General features: G+C 48.8%; 1 protein-coding gene across 2 annotated transcripts in view; it reads right to left on the bottom strand.

Moving 5' to 3' along the window:
- The window catches only part of MAP2K6 (mitogen-activated protein kinase kinase 6), a 54,033-nt gene that overhangs the window by 26,931 nt on the left and 11,249 nt on the right, over window positions 1-15,853 (bottom strand). For both annotated transcript variants that reach the window (XM_049813139.1, XM_049813138.1), the window contains 2 exons: window positions 1,423-1,489; window positions 424-472 (listed from right to left, as the gene is read on the bottom strand). In XM_049813139.1, coding sequence (XP_049669096.1) covers window positions 424-472; window positions 1,423-1,489 — 116 coding nt within the window. The remainder of the gene's footprint in view (window positions 1-423; window positions 473-1,422; window positions 1,490-15,853) is intronic.

The following is a 15,853-nucleotide window of genomic DNA, read 5'->3' as shown; positions in this document are numbered from 1 at the left end:
TGCAATGGGATGCAAAGGGTGAGCGTTTGGAGGCATGTTCATCAAAGCGGTGACAACCAGTAGGTCACACTGCAGCTGGCCATGGGGCCGTGGGTCCCACGCAGACAGCCCTTGTCGGAGAAGCACAAACACCAGACACTAGAAAGTTCTCTGTGGCTGGAGGTGGCTGTCAGGGCTCACACAAGCTCCAGGCTGGCTCTGCTTAGCTTTTATTCATCCAGCAACTGCCTTCCATTTCAAGCAAAATGGGCTACATGGGGGTTTTTAATAGCTGCTGTTTATTAATCTGCCCTTTTGGGGGGGGCTGAAGTTAAGCAATCCCACGAGCAGCCTGCCTGGACAAGCAGCCAGCGCCACAGCAGCCAGCCCAGGATGGTCACCTGTCCCCAGAGGTCTTCTCCTCACCATAACTCCTAGTCTTACCTCCTCACCAATAGAGATACAGGCTTTGGAGTCTAGATCTCTGGGTGGCCTGCAGGAGAGAAAAGGGTAAAGATGTGAAATGTTCCTTATAAAGATCAATTTTCCCTCAATGAATAAATACAACCCACACGGTCCCCCAGGCTATCCCCTCACACCAGCAGGACAGAAGCCCTTGCAGTCCTGAGAAGCCTAAGCAGTCTCCTTGCTTTGCAGGAGCAACAGATACAGCCAAGATCCACAAAGTCACCCCAAAAAGAGATCAGGAAGGAAACTGCTGGAATTGGCATTTCTCACATCCAACCTTCCTGTGCAGGAACCCAGAGAGATTCACTGCGAAAGACAAGCCAGGTGGCAAGCACCAAATCTCTGCCAGCCTGTATGAAAAATGGATTAAACGGGCATAAAGGTCTAAACCCACTGTAAACGATTGCTTAAGTCATACAGCACAGGTTAACAGGCTAATAAAAGTCAATCCTCAAGGAAGCAAAGAAAGTCAAGCGGGTTGGAGTTGCAACTTAAAAACACAGGGTTTTCCTTTGCAAGGCTGATTATGTAGGGAAGGGTGTGCATTTTTATGCCTTGACCAAATGCATCTGTTACTCAAACTGGGTGGCAGAAGGGTCACGTCAGTTAAGACTGGGTGCCCATTCTGTTTTTTCCTTTTCCTGGGCACATCATTAAGCAGCACATGAGACATCTACCATGGGTAATGATGGGTAGAGGGTGATGGGCTTAGACTCCCTGGTTGTACCCAGGGCTACAAGAGAAATACAAGGGCTGTTATTATCCTCCCCAGTGGTCCCAAAATTAACCTAGGCGTTTTGCCCCTGTTCCTCATGAAGGGTCCCAGTTACCCCAGACCTGCAAGCACGAGCCCCAGGTGCTGGCCGTGACCGGCCGCCGGCCCTTGGCCATGGTAGCGCAGGCACTAGCAAAGGCTGGAAGGCAGCTGGAGTTCGTGGTTTTCTTTTTATTCTGCCTTAGTGTTTGCAGACTTACGTGGAGCTTGTCTGTGGTTGCTCAAATGCTTCTTTAGGAATTTTCAGCCCAGGGTTTCTCTTCTTGCCTGTGAAACAAGAAAGAGGCAGAATTAAAGAAAGGCGCTTTTTTGTTTTGTTTTGTTTTGTTTTAATTTGCAAAACACAGCTTGTCTATATTTGTTGACCTTATTTAACATAAATGCCTGGCCAGGCTGGTGGTGTAGACTCAGGGCACAGAGTTCAAAACATAAAGTGCCTTTGTTCAGTAACGCTTCATTTAGACCTGCAAGGTCTGGCTGCCAACTTGGTACAGAAAACAGGCAAGAGTTCTGGCAAAGGCAGGCCATGTGAAAATGCAAAGAGAAAGGTATTTCTCCTTCGTCAGCCCTACCCACATAGGATCCCTTAAAATGTTTCTTAAATTTTAAACCATTCCAGATACATAACTGTGAACGCTGGCAGGATTAAAAATCTTTTTAAAATTGAATCTGAAAGTCCAGAACCAGATTCTGATTCTGTTTAAATGGATGTTTCACCTCTTGGTCATTAAAGTTGTGCAAACCCAGCAAAAATAAAGCAGAATTAAGTTTGCAGGCTTCAAAGCCATTTGTTTCTGTTCACACTGACCAGCCAAGCTTTTCTGAGCTGGATGAAACTCAAGCTCTGAAGTAGTTCAAATGCAGGCTCTCCTGTAAAGGGGGTCCAAGCCGGCAGACACAAGAGCCAGGCAGACTAGAGAAATACAAGAACCTTTTTATGACTAAACATATACAGCCACATTTCAGCATGGGGTTTTGAATTCATGGATAAAATAACCTGAAAACATAAGTCATGTCACCAAAACCCCAAGGTAAACAGCTGGCTGTTTGGCTGTCTAATAAAATCCCTGGTCCCCCAAAAAGGCACAAGCATCTAATTTAGGCGTTAAACATTTTCAACCTAACAATTTATATCAATTACTTTCTTTCTTTTAAGCATGAGTTTCACTCTCTATTCCCAACACTTTCTTTCAAACTTTACCTATGTATGTTTGAGTTTGGTTTTCCTCTTGACGCAAACTCATGTCACTAGATGTCTGTGCATTCCAGTGCCAGAGGAGTGCTAGATCAAAGTGCAGGCACCCAGAACTGAAAATGACCTTTTTGAAGCAATTAGTCAATTCAGATTGCCAATCTTTTCTTAATCTTTTTTTTTTTTTCCTTGTCTTCTCCAAAAGACAGGATCGCTCTCGCTCCTTTTGGCAAAGAGTCATTCCAGGATGGGACAGGCTGTGACAACCCAGCTGACGCCTCGTGGGAAAAGCATTTATTGGAAACCACTGTGCATACTCGCTATTGTTATTAGAAATCTACAGAGCTGCAAATCTACAAAAGGAAAAAAAAAAAAAAAAAGCCAATTCTCTGCTCCAAGGATCTTCCAGTCTAGCACAGAAAAGGCAAAATAAAAGAAGCAAGGTCACTCAGAAGCATGAAGAATAGCTCTCAGTTTTCCCAAAGGGTGAAAGCTCGTGCGTTAGGAAGTAAAAATAATTGTAAAAACAAGTGGAGGAACTCCTACAGTTAGCTGTTCTTTGACCTTTTTCCTTCTAGTTTTCTTAGTTATACTACAAAGGTCTCTAGAAGGCACAACTGAGAAGCAAGCCCTGCTGTGCGAGATGCTCTAGATAGCATTTCTTGCCCAAACTGCGCCAAGTGCACATCGGATCCAACAGAATGCTAAATAGGTAACGGTGTTCTTGATGTTGTCATGTTTTAGCTAAAAAGGAATCTCAAAATCACTGCAGTCTTGCAGTGCAGGCAAACAAAAACCCTGTTTCTCTGGTAATTTCTAAGTCTGCCATCCCAGTGACCTCTCTGCCTCCAAAAACCTGCCTGCATTCTCTTGCAGTTCAAGCAAACAAGACAACCACGGGCACAAGTAAAGCAGTAACTTCATCCTTATTTTGCACGTGGGAATCAAGACACAGAAATTCGCCGGCTTGCCCACAAAGGCAGGAACTGCCTCTTTAGCTCTAGAGCTGAACTCTTCCCATTAACACTCACCAGCCACCTCTTGGCATACTTCGACACATCGACCATCCATCCACACTGCTGCAATGACATTCACACAACAACCAAAATCAAAAGAGAAACAAGCACAAATTTGCTCTGTTCTTTCCATTTTTTCTTCTTTTTCCTTTGTTGATTTGCTTGCACGATCCCATGTGCTGTACCTAAGCCTCAGAAACCTGCTCTGGGAGGGTGAAAACAAACCTACTGGATATTAACCTAATTTGAACCAGAACAGGTTGTACAGCATTTAATCTTATCATGGTTCACAAGTGGTGTCAGCAGAAGAACTAGGTAGAAAAATGCCAAACCCAAATAAATATTAAAGGCCTTCCACCTTCTGGTGAAATAAAATCTGCACTTTGGGGAGTTTATTTTCCTTGTCTCTTCTTCACAGAATACAATATTTTGAAACTTTGCCATTTTTTTGAAGCACAATCTGTTCGCGTATTCGAGTTGCCAAGACACAGACACAGTTTAACGTTCTTTGGGGTTTTCTTTTCAAGAAAGAAGAAAGCAACAACAGTAGCAAGATTAAAACATGGATTTCACCATGGCACCAGGAGAAGGGATCGCAAATGGGAATTGCCATGGCCAGCACTCGCACCTGCAGCACCAACAGCTCCCGTGGGATTAGCTCACGGTACGGAGGGGGAAAGCGGTTACCGCCGCCCCGCAGCTCACCGCACGGTTATTTCATAAAAGTCTCGGGCTGTGATCAGGCAATTTCATGCCTCTCAACGGGATCAGGCAAAGTTTCTGAGCTCCTTTTGTTACAACATGCAAAATGCTTGTCTCTCCAGGCCTTCTGGGGCCAGCGTCTGCAAAGTGTCTTGCAGGAAGGATTAGCAATCCTGAACATGACTCTGCCTTAAAACCAGAAGCACGGAGCAGCGGTCAGCGTTGCTCTGCAGAGCTGTGGCTGGCCACCCCGGTAGGTTGCAACGGGGTGCAGGAACCAGGGTCCCCCCCATCACCCCGTGCCCCAGCTCCCCGGCTCCCAGCTGCATGGCAGGGGCTCAGCCGAGGCAGCTGCTCCGAAAAACAAGTGTCTAGGTCACACATGCTTGAAGGAGTTTCTCCCCAAAGGCAAACACTGACACTTAGAGAGGGGTTGGGTTTTTTTCAGAAAAGGAATAATTGCAAGTCCCAAGATCAGTTCTCTTCAATAACAACTGCCAAGCAAGTATCTCACTGTCAAAATAAAATCCCCCGGTTTACCATAGCAGACATCGGCTTTGAAAGACTTGTATTAAATTGCAGTTTGCAGAGAAAGTCATTTGTACCAGAGCTCAAAATGTGGAGGCAGCTTAATAACATACAAAATTGGATGTTACCTGTTCCATCCACTAGAAAACCAGTATTTTCCATAGTGTTTTTATGAATCATTATTATTTTTAGCTTTGTTTCCTGAAGAAAATCACCGCATGTTTGTATTTGACAGTCTGTGTCCCTTGTGGCAAGTTTAAATCCACCGGCCAATTTCAGCCCTCTCTGACAGAGAAACTGAGCTTTTGGAGATCGCAAATCTGATAAAACCAGGTGACTAAATAAAGACGTTCCCAACCTAGAGGCAGGCTGAAGCACAAAAGCAACCCATGGCAGACACCAGGCATCTGCATTCGAGCTGTGCAGAAGCCCCGGTTGTCTCAGACACCAAATTAACAGCACGAGGCTTGATCCTGAGGCACAAACCAGCCAGGACCTGAGCATCGGTGGGGGGGTTCACTGCAACTCCTTGGGATTTGCAAGAAGGAAAGCCCCAATAAGCTGCCATACAAAGCATGAAGTCTAAACGTCGCTCCTTCTGCAGAAGGTTCACAGTCCTGGTTGATGATGGGATCGTACATCTACTCCCCGGCATCCAAAAAGTCATGATTTTTCCATGTAAACAACCACTGGTGGCTTTCTGGTCTCCAAGCCTTCAAGCTAGAGCTCATTTGAGAGCTCTCCCTGCAATTTTCCACACAGACACTTCCACAAGCACTTGACTCAAAAGCCAGGTTTGAAGAATAATTGAGGGAAAAAACCAGACTGGTTTGGAGCGACGCTGAGAGACATCTCCAGAACCGAGTTTTGATTCAGCAAAACATCCAGGATATCTGTAACGTTAAGCACAGGCTTAAATCTACTTTCTTTTAGCAAAGCAATTACCCACAGTAAATAGTGAACTGACTGATGCCAGAGAAGTTGCCACCTTTAAAAAACCTCCGTGCCTTCTTGACAAGCACACCGATCCAGACAGCAGTAATGCACGAGCAGTTAGGGGCAACACTACCGCAACCTTCCGTGCCCAGCTACCCACCACGTGGCCCTTCTGCGGGCACTGGCTAGACCAGCCCAAGAAAGTCAATGGTGAGAACGAAGTGAGGTCTGAAAGCAAAATTGTAATAGGAAAAAGAAAACCTGACTTAATGAAAACACATTAAATACTTCCCTGTGAAGGTCTTAAACCCAATTCCCGAGGGAGGGGAGAAAAATACACCTTCCAATGGGCTTGTTAACCTTTTCCCACCAGCACTGACAGAGCGTACAGAGAGATTAATGTTGCTAGCCCCTTTCAATTAGGGCAGCGTTAAATATCGATATTGAAAAAGGAAACTTCAAAGTTTCACAACAAAAGGGTAGGAAGCATAACAGAGAATAATAAAGAAAGGGAAGACAGAGGAATTCACTACCCACATACTCTGTAACAGAAAATAAACTTTTACTTCTGAAGGAAAATCCCATTCCCCAGTCTCCAGACTTTTCATTGCAGTCAAAAACTTTTTATGATATAATCCAAAGTAAATGGTTCCTTGCCGCAAAAAGCTCCTATTTCCTTCAAAGGATATTAACCAGTTCTGTCTTCACCACAATTTATTATTAAAGCTGTGTTCAATAGCAATGTAGCAACACTTTCTTTCAAATAACACTCTTTAGCATATAATTTGCTGGTAAAATTTCACAGGCGGGAAATGCCTCATTCTCCCACTTTTTTAAGAGATAAAAGGGGCTCATTTACTATTCCTGTCTCTCCTAAGCATTTTTTGTCTGATTTCTTGAAAGGTTTTGAAAGCCAAATGATCTGCATTTCCCCTATCAGCTGTACTCAACTGTGTAAGCAAAACCCCCACCCCTAACATGAGGGCAAAATGGAAATGCTTGGTGTGTTTTCGTGGAAGAAGAGTGACTGGGCATCTCGTGGGCTCTGCAAGACAGCCCTGTACCACGCAGCTGCACAACCAACGTCTCGCCCGATACTGAAGTGCCACTATGCCCACTTTGCAGTGGAAAAGGACCCATGGCCATGGCTTAGCTGCAAAACCCCAAACTGAGATGGTTCTTGCAAACCCAAGAAATTAAGATTAACCTTTTTTTGTCCCAGCTGCCCTGGAAATGCCCAGCAGGAGACAGTTCTTCGCGTAAAGACTGGGTCTTCAGCTGCAAAGGGCATCTCTTGAGCCATTGCTCAGTTCCAGCCTGTATTTCAGCAAGCAATGGTAGATTTGACGCTGTCAACAACAAGTTCAAGCCTTGCAGGCCAGGTGGGAATATCCAAACTTCTGAGAACTTCACCCATTAACACACCTGGACCCAGGCACATAAACACGGAGATATCTTAAAGCTGCCCATGGCATCTAGGGCAGAGCAGGGTCACCTGGAGCAACTGCTGCCGTAGAAGATGAGGCAACCTCATATTTAACATCAGTTTCACACAGGGTGAGCAAAGAGGGGGGGGAAATTTGTTTTAAACAAGTATTAAAGATCATCTCACTGGTTTATTATTTAGGCTTGCAAATTATTAAAGGTTAAGGCACACGTAATGGTTAGAGCTGATATAAACCCATCTTAGCACACATGAGACTTCAAAGGCTGGTGATGGACTTGCCCATCTCCTTTGGTCCTCAGTCACCTGCCCCAGCAACAGCTTGTCACCGCTCACCAATTCTCAAGGTGAAAAGCCTTTAATTCTGTCCAGGTCTCTCCACCAAGGAATGCCACAAGTGGGGACGCCCCAGCCAAGTGTAAGAGGAGCGGGAAGGCCAAGTGCATTCCTGGCATCCCCGCAGTCAAACACTCACCACCTCTAGACTAAACAACAGGCACCGAGCAAAGATGCCCGAGATTCCCTGCCAAATCATTGCGCTTAAAAATTAAAATATACGTAGATAACAAAGTATATTTTAAACGAGTGGGTCTGAGGAAAACGCCATGCTGCCAGAGCTCATTCTTACCACCTGGCTCCGGTCCAGCTGAAATGGAAATCAAGTCCTCAGTCAAAGAGAACAAACACAAATGGGTGTAAATTCACGAACTAGCCACTTCTGGTGGTTTTAGTAGTACAAATGTCTCTTCCCGGCAGCCCCGCTTGCCCTAGCATGGGTCATCATGGGATCTCCGCAGCCATGACCACAGTGCCTTCCTCCCACGGGCTTTGTCTGTGCGAAAGCCTTTGAATTTTGCCACACAGGTAGTCAAAGCATGGAATCAGACCGTGCCTTTTCAATTTAAATGTCTTTGGGACAGATCTGCAGGTGATAGGGAGGCTGGTGTTGGTGACAGCGGTTTGGTGGCTGGGGTGGGGAGGCACGAGAGAAGTTCTCTCACCACTTCTCCCTCCGCGGTTGGGTTGCGTGTCTTGGTAACACTTTGGTAAAGCTGCATAAAACCAGGTTGTGCGATGCTTGAAGCAGGGTGCCGGGGACAGAGTGGGTGAGCGGCTGAGCTGTGCCCACCGTCCAGTTTGTAAATGCAGAGCTTTAGCCAAGCCCTGGTTTCTGGAGAAAACCAAAAGCTAGGTGTTCGCGTAGGCACCAGTGATGTGGAAGTGGGCCTGAAAATCTGTTTTCCAACCCCTCATTAAGCCACAGAAAAATAATTTGATGTGCAAGAGATTCTTAAAACCTGTTAAAATTTCAACCAAAGGCCAAGGGAAGACATGAAGTGGATATTGTGCTTTATCTGCCTCCTTAAAATATAATACAGCTGCTCGCTCCTTAGCCCTGTCAATAAGTAAGCGTGGCCAAGCACCAGTGGCTGCTCTTCTATCACTGCCATGAGCAACTGGATCGGTTGGAGGCAAATGGAGACGCTCCAACGAGGAACATGGAACGTCCTTTGCGCAGGATACGGACATTTCCTGCACGTCCTTTATCTGTGTCTTCCCTCACGGTTGTTTGCAGTAACTCCTTGGAAACGGCAAACTTGAAATCTGTTTCCTTAACAACTCCTTTCGGGGCTGCTTGGGAGAAGGGAGCCGAGCCTGCCGCGGTCGTGAGGCTGAGACATCTCCCAGCTCCAGGCTTTCCTTTCTCATTTTGGTGCCACAGAGTTGCCAGCTCATTTGGTGGCCATTGGCACATTCAGGTCTGAGCACACCATCGCCGCTGCCAGCCCCATCACTGCGCCCCGTGTCCGCACTGCACCTCACACCTTTATGTCTCAAGAAGTGAAGCATTATGTATTTTTCTCCCCCCCCCCCCCCCCTCCCAGGAACCACATTTGGGGACAGGAAGCAGCAAAGGCAAAAGCACTTTTATAACCATGACGGATTTTGCCAACGCGTACCACAACCAGGATACGCCTAAAACACTGCGCCAGGCACAGAGATGCCACGGGACAGCCCTAATTGCCTCTGAACGCCTAGTCCTCCGCTCCTCCTCTTGGTGCTTTTCTCAAAAAATAAATAAATAAGCAAATCTCATTTCATACCAAACCTGGAAATGCCAGCAGGCTAAATGGAGTGCTTGAGTCACTTCTCGCTCTGCCTCTCCTTTCTAGCTCTGACTGATGGCTGAGACACACCGCACTGAGTGGGGGGAACCTGCTCCTAAAGACACCTCCCGGCGACTCAACCAGCCAACACATCACCCCAAGAGCAACTGAATTTGCTTTGGCAAAGAGGAGATGACCTCAGAGACACAGCCCAGAGGCAGATACTTTCTTAGGTTCAGTCTGAGCAATGAAAATACAGAGACAGAAAAACCCTGCACCTCCATCTGGAAAACCTACGTCTGGAAACCTGTACAGTAGGAAACCTTGAACTGTTGGCACAACGTGTGAGCAGAGGATGCTGCATTCACCTTCCATTTTAATTCCTAAGGCTCCTGAAGATAAGAAGAGCATGGCATGCCACAGCCTGGGCACAATTCACCCAGCAACCACGTACCGGCCGATCCCAAACTACTTGCCGACACCGTTAGCGCCCACAATATAATGCTGGAAACGTAATTCACTGTCCGTGCCAGCGGCTGCCCCAGGGTTTCTCTGTCGCAGGGCTCGGCTCGCTCCTCTGACTCAATCCTGCAACCTGTAATAAACCCAGCGCAGAAGAGGCCCCAAACCAAAATAGCAGGGCTTTTGCAAGGAGCGATGGAGGTGCACCGAACGAACGGCGTGGCAGAGGTTGTGCAACGTCTGCGCGGATCGCGCCAGGGTTATTTGCGTCTCAGGGCCTGTCTCCGCTGCAAGAGCGAGCCGCGGCTGACGTAGGTCAGCTCTGCTGAGGCACAAACACAACGGAGACAAAGATCTTCAGCTTTACTGGCAAGGTAAAATCACAAGGTCAGTCCTTCATGCCTGCCTCAAGATTGGCCTCCAGCAGGAGACGGGTCTGGTGGCAAAGCTCTCAACAGCACAAGAACAAAACGCTGGAAGAAGGTGAAGCACAAAGCTTTGCAGTAAGGACTCCAGCAGACTAATCTCTGGATCCCGCAGTGCAGAAACATACAGAAATGTCACCAAACTGTGCAAATATCAGAACCTATTTGCCTGCCTTTCAATAAGCTCTGTACTTCAGTAATTCAATTTTGAAGATAATTTCCTGATTCAGGCTAATCTCTCTTACTCTGCCCATTTTGCTCTTAACACATCCTGCAAAAGGGCTGCAGGCTGCTGTGTTTATTCATGTCGATACAGAAACCAGAGGGATGCAATTTCTTCTTATCTATCTGCACATTTTGGTTATGAGAGTCTGTTTGTCACTCTGATAAGAGGACATCTCAAAATTTTAGAAGAGTTAAGACCTTCTGAGTGTGAAGCGGAAGAGACACTTTGATAGAGATTAGACATGAGATCCTGTGCTAAGACATGCACTGAACACAGGCCTGCACAGACTCTGGCAAGGGGGGGGCAGGGAGCTGACACAGCTTTTGGGCAATTCTGTACCCTCCTGTGATCCCCCACCAAACAAAACTGAGCCCCCCTGCAGCTCCAGTCTGTAGGAGCTTGCAGGGAGCACTGGGGTAATCACGTGCTGGAGCAACCTTCCAGCAGGTTTTGTGGGACACCAACACCCAACGCCAGTTTGGAGATGAAGACTGGCTGGCTGAGGGAGAGGGTGATATAACACAGCTGCACGGGAGAGGGTATGAGGGTTTCGAATAATCTTTCGTGTCCGGTGGAAGTTGCTGCCACCTTGCTGGGCTGTTTTATGGGCTCCCACACTGGTTTGGACCTTCCATTGCCAAGACCTTGGACTTCATTTCCCAACTTGGCTCTGCCCCGATGTGTTCCCTGCACCCCGCTCCAGTGTTTGTTTGCAGGAACACCAACATGAGAGAGGAGACGGGGCCTTCCGAGCCCATTTTCACACTCACAGACCAACAAGGAGCAACCACATACTCCCTTCTGACGCTAACAGTTCCGAGGAAACGGGGAGGTGACAATAAACAGCTTTTCCAGATAATGTCCCTTCCCAGCCCAGACACAGCATCGCTCCCAATCTCAGCAAGGGAACTGCAGGCACAGCGTGGGGCCACCCATCATGCTCCTGTTGAGCTGGTGCCAGGACCACACTGGTATCTGCAGACGTGACAAGGCAAGACAGAGTCCTCCCCTGACATCCTGCACTGCCGAGGCAGCCTTTAGATTAGACGGTTTTTCTTTAGAAAACAGATGCAATGCAAACCAGCCCTAAATCCGTCGTACTTTAGGTGCTAATGTAAGTGGGAGATGGTAGATACAAGAAGTTTTGCCTGCCTACGGCTTTCAGCATAGGGCACAAGAGACTTTAATATTAAAACCCCTGTTACAACACTTTGGCTGAACTCATCTGGCGCGTGCATCCAGCTGCTCAAACCTCGATGGCCTGGGGGAAAGGACACAGCTCCTCCCAAATAGCAGCACCTCTGTGCAACCGGCAACAACATCACCTAAAAGGAAAGGCACTCGATGCACCAGAGCTGGGAGCATCTGCTGTCGGGCAATTCCGACCTGATCCCCAGCACCAGCCCTGCTCCTGCACAGCTCTCCAGGGATCACCGGCTTCCTTCTCGGTGCTGGGATCTCCCAGGCGGGTGCAAAGGGGAAACGTGCAGTTCTCTGCTGATTCACCCCAGTTGCAAGATGTTCTGTCAGGGACCGAGCGCTGCCTCGTGACCCATCGGATAAAGAGGGGAGGAGGAGGTGGTGGGTGGAAGGGACCGTGCACTAGGATGTGCACGCTCCAGTTTCAGCTCTAACAATCCCATCCATGGCTGCAGGCAAGTTAATCATAGAAGATCTCGAGTTGGAAGGGACCCATGAGGATCTCATCGAATCCAACTCCCAAAGTTGCACAAGCCTTGTTTGTGTACGTGTCCCCTCTCTGCCTACTATGCAGGCGTGCTGCAATAATGAATTAAGACAAACACACCTCTGTTGCTTTGGGCTCTGACTCACATCCACCAAAGCGAAGGACTTCCACGGATGAGGTTGGCAGCCGCCAAAGAATGCTGCCCACATTGCACGAGGGGCTACAAGGCAGCACGGGCTTACACCACCATCCCGTTCCCCTTGGCACCTGTGAGTTTTGGCCCGAACCCATGGAGGTGGCTCAAGCTAGGGATGGGAGAGCAGCACCGATCCCCACCAGGCTTGTGAGACATCTGTGTCACCCTTTAGCTGCAACGACACCGCTGCCCGTGCCGAGGCTGGAGCTCTCCTTGATGCTCCAGACATGCTGGATCCTCCGGAGACCACCGTGGAGGCACATGCATAAAAACCCAAAATGCAAAATTCAGCGGTTTGCCTCTGCATACCCCTATCTCCAATAGTCTGATGGAAATCCTATAAGGACCAAAGCCTCTTCCTTCTTCTCACCTTGCTTTGCCTAACTACTTTTCCACCCATCAACTTAATTGCCTTCCTCATCCTTCCAAGCCTTCCTCATCATGCACAGAGAAAAACCACTTCCACTCCTCTGCTCCCGTCACACCACCTCAAACGCCCTCAAATCCTCCAAATCCCTCACAGCTGCCCGACGTGAAGCTGCGAGAGCCAAAGGCAGCTAACGGCTCAGGCAAATCTTATTGGGGTCCAATTGACGCCAAAAAGGACTTTGTTTTCTGCTCCTTGTGGTCGCTGGAGCGGGTCGCATCCCTCGCGGGGCTCCTGAGCCTCCAGCATTTGGGCAACTGCATCCTCCTGTTGCTCTGGGAAAGACGCGATGGTGGCGGAGATCCCACAGAGCAACGGAGACTGTCGGGAGCCTGGTGGCCTCTCCCCTCGCCCCTGTTATCACGAGAAATCGCAGCAGTGGAGCTCCAGGGAGGCGAGTAGCAGGGGCAGTCACTCCCTCCCGTCACCAGTACACCATAAATCAAGCCCGTATTTTCCCTCTGCCAAGGTCCGCTGGCTTCGCTGCCTCCCCATCCCAGAGCCTGTTTTCTTTGCTGCTTATCTCAAATTAGGAAATCCACAGGAACTGCAGGCCAGGGAAGCTGTTTGTCAAGAGCCTCCGGCCCTCATGGGGATTTTTTATGAGGGACTTTTCATTTAGTTGCTGCTTTGTTTTCAAACCCTCGGCTGTCTGCTTGCAGTGGGAGTTTGCTGGAATCAAAACTGGAGAAAAGCTCTTGGAATTCACCCGGGGAACAAAAGGGCTTTTGTGCAGGAGGATTTGGAGGACGCGGCTGCTTTCATTGCCGCTACCTTAATTTCTATTTTCTCCCTGCCAAAGAGCACCTGCCAGCGGCACCGGAGGAGGTGGGCTGCTGCCCGTGCACGGGGGGGAATGTGCAGGCAAGAGGACGGATGCCTTCCACTCCCACAGGCAGCGGAAGCAGAGCACTTTCCAAAACGTTCATGCGTTGTGGCGTGCAAGATTTACCCGAGCCTTTCGGCCAAGCTTCACGCTCCCTGCCCTGGCTCTGGCCCTCACACGGAAGGCAGGGTGGGCTCTGCTCCTCCATGCGGTGGCTGGACCCTAAAAAGTCCCCCAAGAGACGGGTGGGTGCGGTGCGGTGGGTGCTCCCGTGCGACGCAGCCCCATGGATGAGGGGCTGAAGCTCCCACGGCCAGCGTGAGTGGGGATGCTGCGGGTTCACCCGTGAGCGGGGCATCACTCCTGGTACTCCATTTGCTTTTTTTTTTTTTACTTCCCCTTATCCACCGAGATTTCACCTCAAAATGCCAGAGTGAGTGACCACATGCAGCTACGGGGCTCTGACCAACTTCCACACAAATATTTAGCAGGCAGCAGCAAGTCTCCTTATACACAGTCCTGTCTGCCTCATCCATGGTGGGAACACGATTTGCCTTAAATCTACCAGCCTCAACCCAGCTACAAACACTTCTACACTTCCCAAACCCACCGCTCCGTGGAAAACTCGACGCAGTAAAGGAGCATCCACCTCCTTTCCCCACTGCTCTGCTGAGCCTCAAAACCCAATCTTCTTAGGTCTGGCTGCAGGGAGGCGATAAGGATGCTCTCCCCATCAGACAGACTTTTTGCTCGAGGTCTACCTCCAGTTTCAATTTCGGTTTTCAGGTTTTTTTAACGTGCCTGGTGCAGCTGGGATTTTTCTCCCAGTGGGTCCTGCAAGGTGTTTTTAAAGAAGCATCACGGTTGGAGGACCCTGCAGCAGAGTTTCATTTCCCTTGAAAAAAACCGATCAGCTCCCAAATCTGTCCCAGCTGCCCGGACACCGAGGGGTGACGAGTCCACGCACACAGCCGAGCAGGCGAGGGGCAGCCACCCTGCCAGCGCCAGCACCGTGCTTTCTGAGCCAGGGCCTCTTGGAGCTGTCAGATGTGCTGCCAGCCTGGGGAAATGCAAATTGCTTTGGAAAACGAAGGTGACATTTCCACCCGCGTGCTGATTTCTGCTGTGCTGAAGACTCAAAAGCCCAATTCAGGCCTGCGGCTCCAGCTATGAAGGTTTGTATGTCCTGATGATTTAAGCATGAGCTTACCGGGAGCACACGTTCCTATTAGGGCTGTATTAAGCGGCAAACTGAGCAGGACCACGTACCTAAAGGCTCTGCCAAACTGCTGTCTTAGCCTTTGCTGTCTTAGCCTTTGCAGTAGGTGCAGCAAGGGTCTGTCCCCTGGATACTCAGCTGCAGGCTTCAGCCCATTGCTTGGCCAGACCCACCAAAAGACACAACCCACACACAGACACTGACAGAAGTCCCTCTGCAAGCGGTGGTGCCAGCCGGGTTGCTGGTTCCCCGTCATTTCTTCCCCATGCCCAAGATGCCATCCCGCAGCATCCGCCGGCGAAGCTACGCTGGCAAGCGCTGTTCAGCCAAAAACGAGTCAGGAGGGTTAAACACGGGAAAAACAGGTCTTTGCTAAATCAGGAGGGTGTGATGGGCCAGGAATGACTCTCCTGAGGAGCTCAGCAAACTGGCCCTTTGGGGTGTCACCGGCCCCAGGAAAGTACGCACAGTTATTTGTCCTTCAGCTCTGAACAGCTTCTCCCCGCGTGTTAACGCAGCCCCGTTTCTCTGCAGGGACGATTTTGCTCGCCGAGCAGGATCACACCTTGTCTGTGGGATACCTGTCTTGATGTCATCACCCTCGCAGCAGGACAGAATAAAATCTAATCAATACCACAGGGCAATCTGAGCTCTGGTTTTATTTCTGTTACCGGGTGCTCCAGGCAGCCACAGGAGTCTCATTTTACCAAGCACAGATTTAATTCGTTCAGCATATTGTAAATGTTGGACATTTACACTACATCGTTATCAGCCATCTTCTACTGCTGATGCGCTGCATATAAAACTCGGGTTTATAATTTTCTGCTCATGAGTAAAGCCACCTTCGGACAAAATGGGCAGTTTACATTCCACAGAGAGAAAACTGCCCAATGATTTGGTCATTCTGTGAGTTGCAGAGTACCAATAACTTTTACAGCCAAATGGGAATATCCATGGAATAGAGGAATGTACCCCAAGCCATTTCTTTAGCGAATATCCTCACCCTCTGCAGAAGGTCCCTGATGAACAGGAGGGCTGCGTTAATCCATGTGGTCCAGCATCCACCGTGCTCCTCAGAGGAAACCAGCACCTCTGGGTTGAAAAGATTTAATAAATAGTGCCAAAGTTGTACAAGACACCTCTAGACTGAATTACTTCTCTTCAGTTCCCAAGTTGTGCTGTTCTGCTTGGCAGCTGGCAATTGTTTGTTTCAACTAAAAGTGTTGAACCGAAGATA

Source organism: Accipiter gentilis, chromosome 10, assembly GCF_929443795.1.
Source record: "Accipiter gentilis chromosome 10, bAccGen1.1, whole genome shotgun sequence".
Lineage (NCBI taxonomy): Eukaryota > Metazoa > Chordata > Aves > Accipitriformes > Accipitridae > Astur > Astur gentilis.
This window is presented reverse-complemented; position numbering and strand designations above follow the sequence as displayed.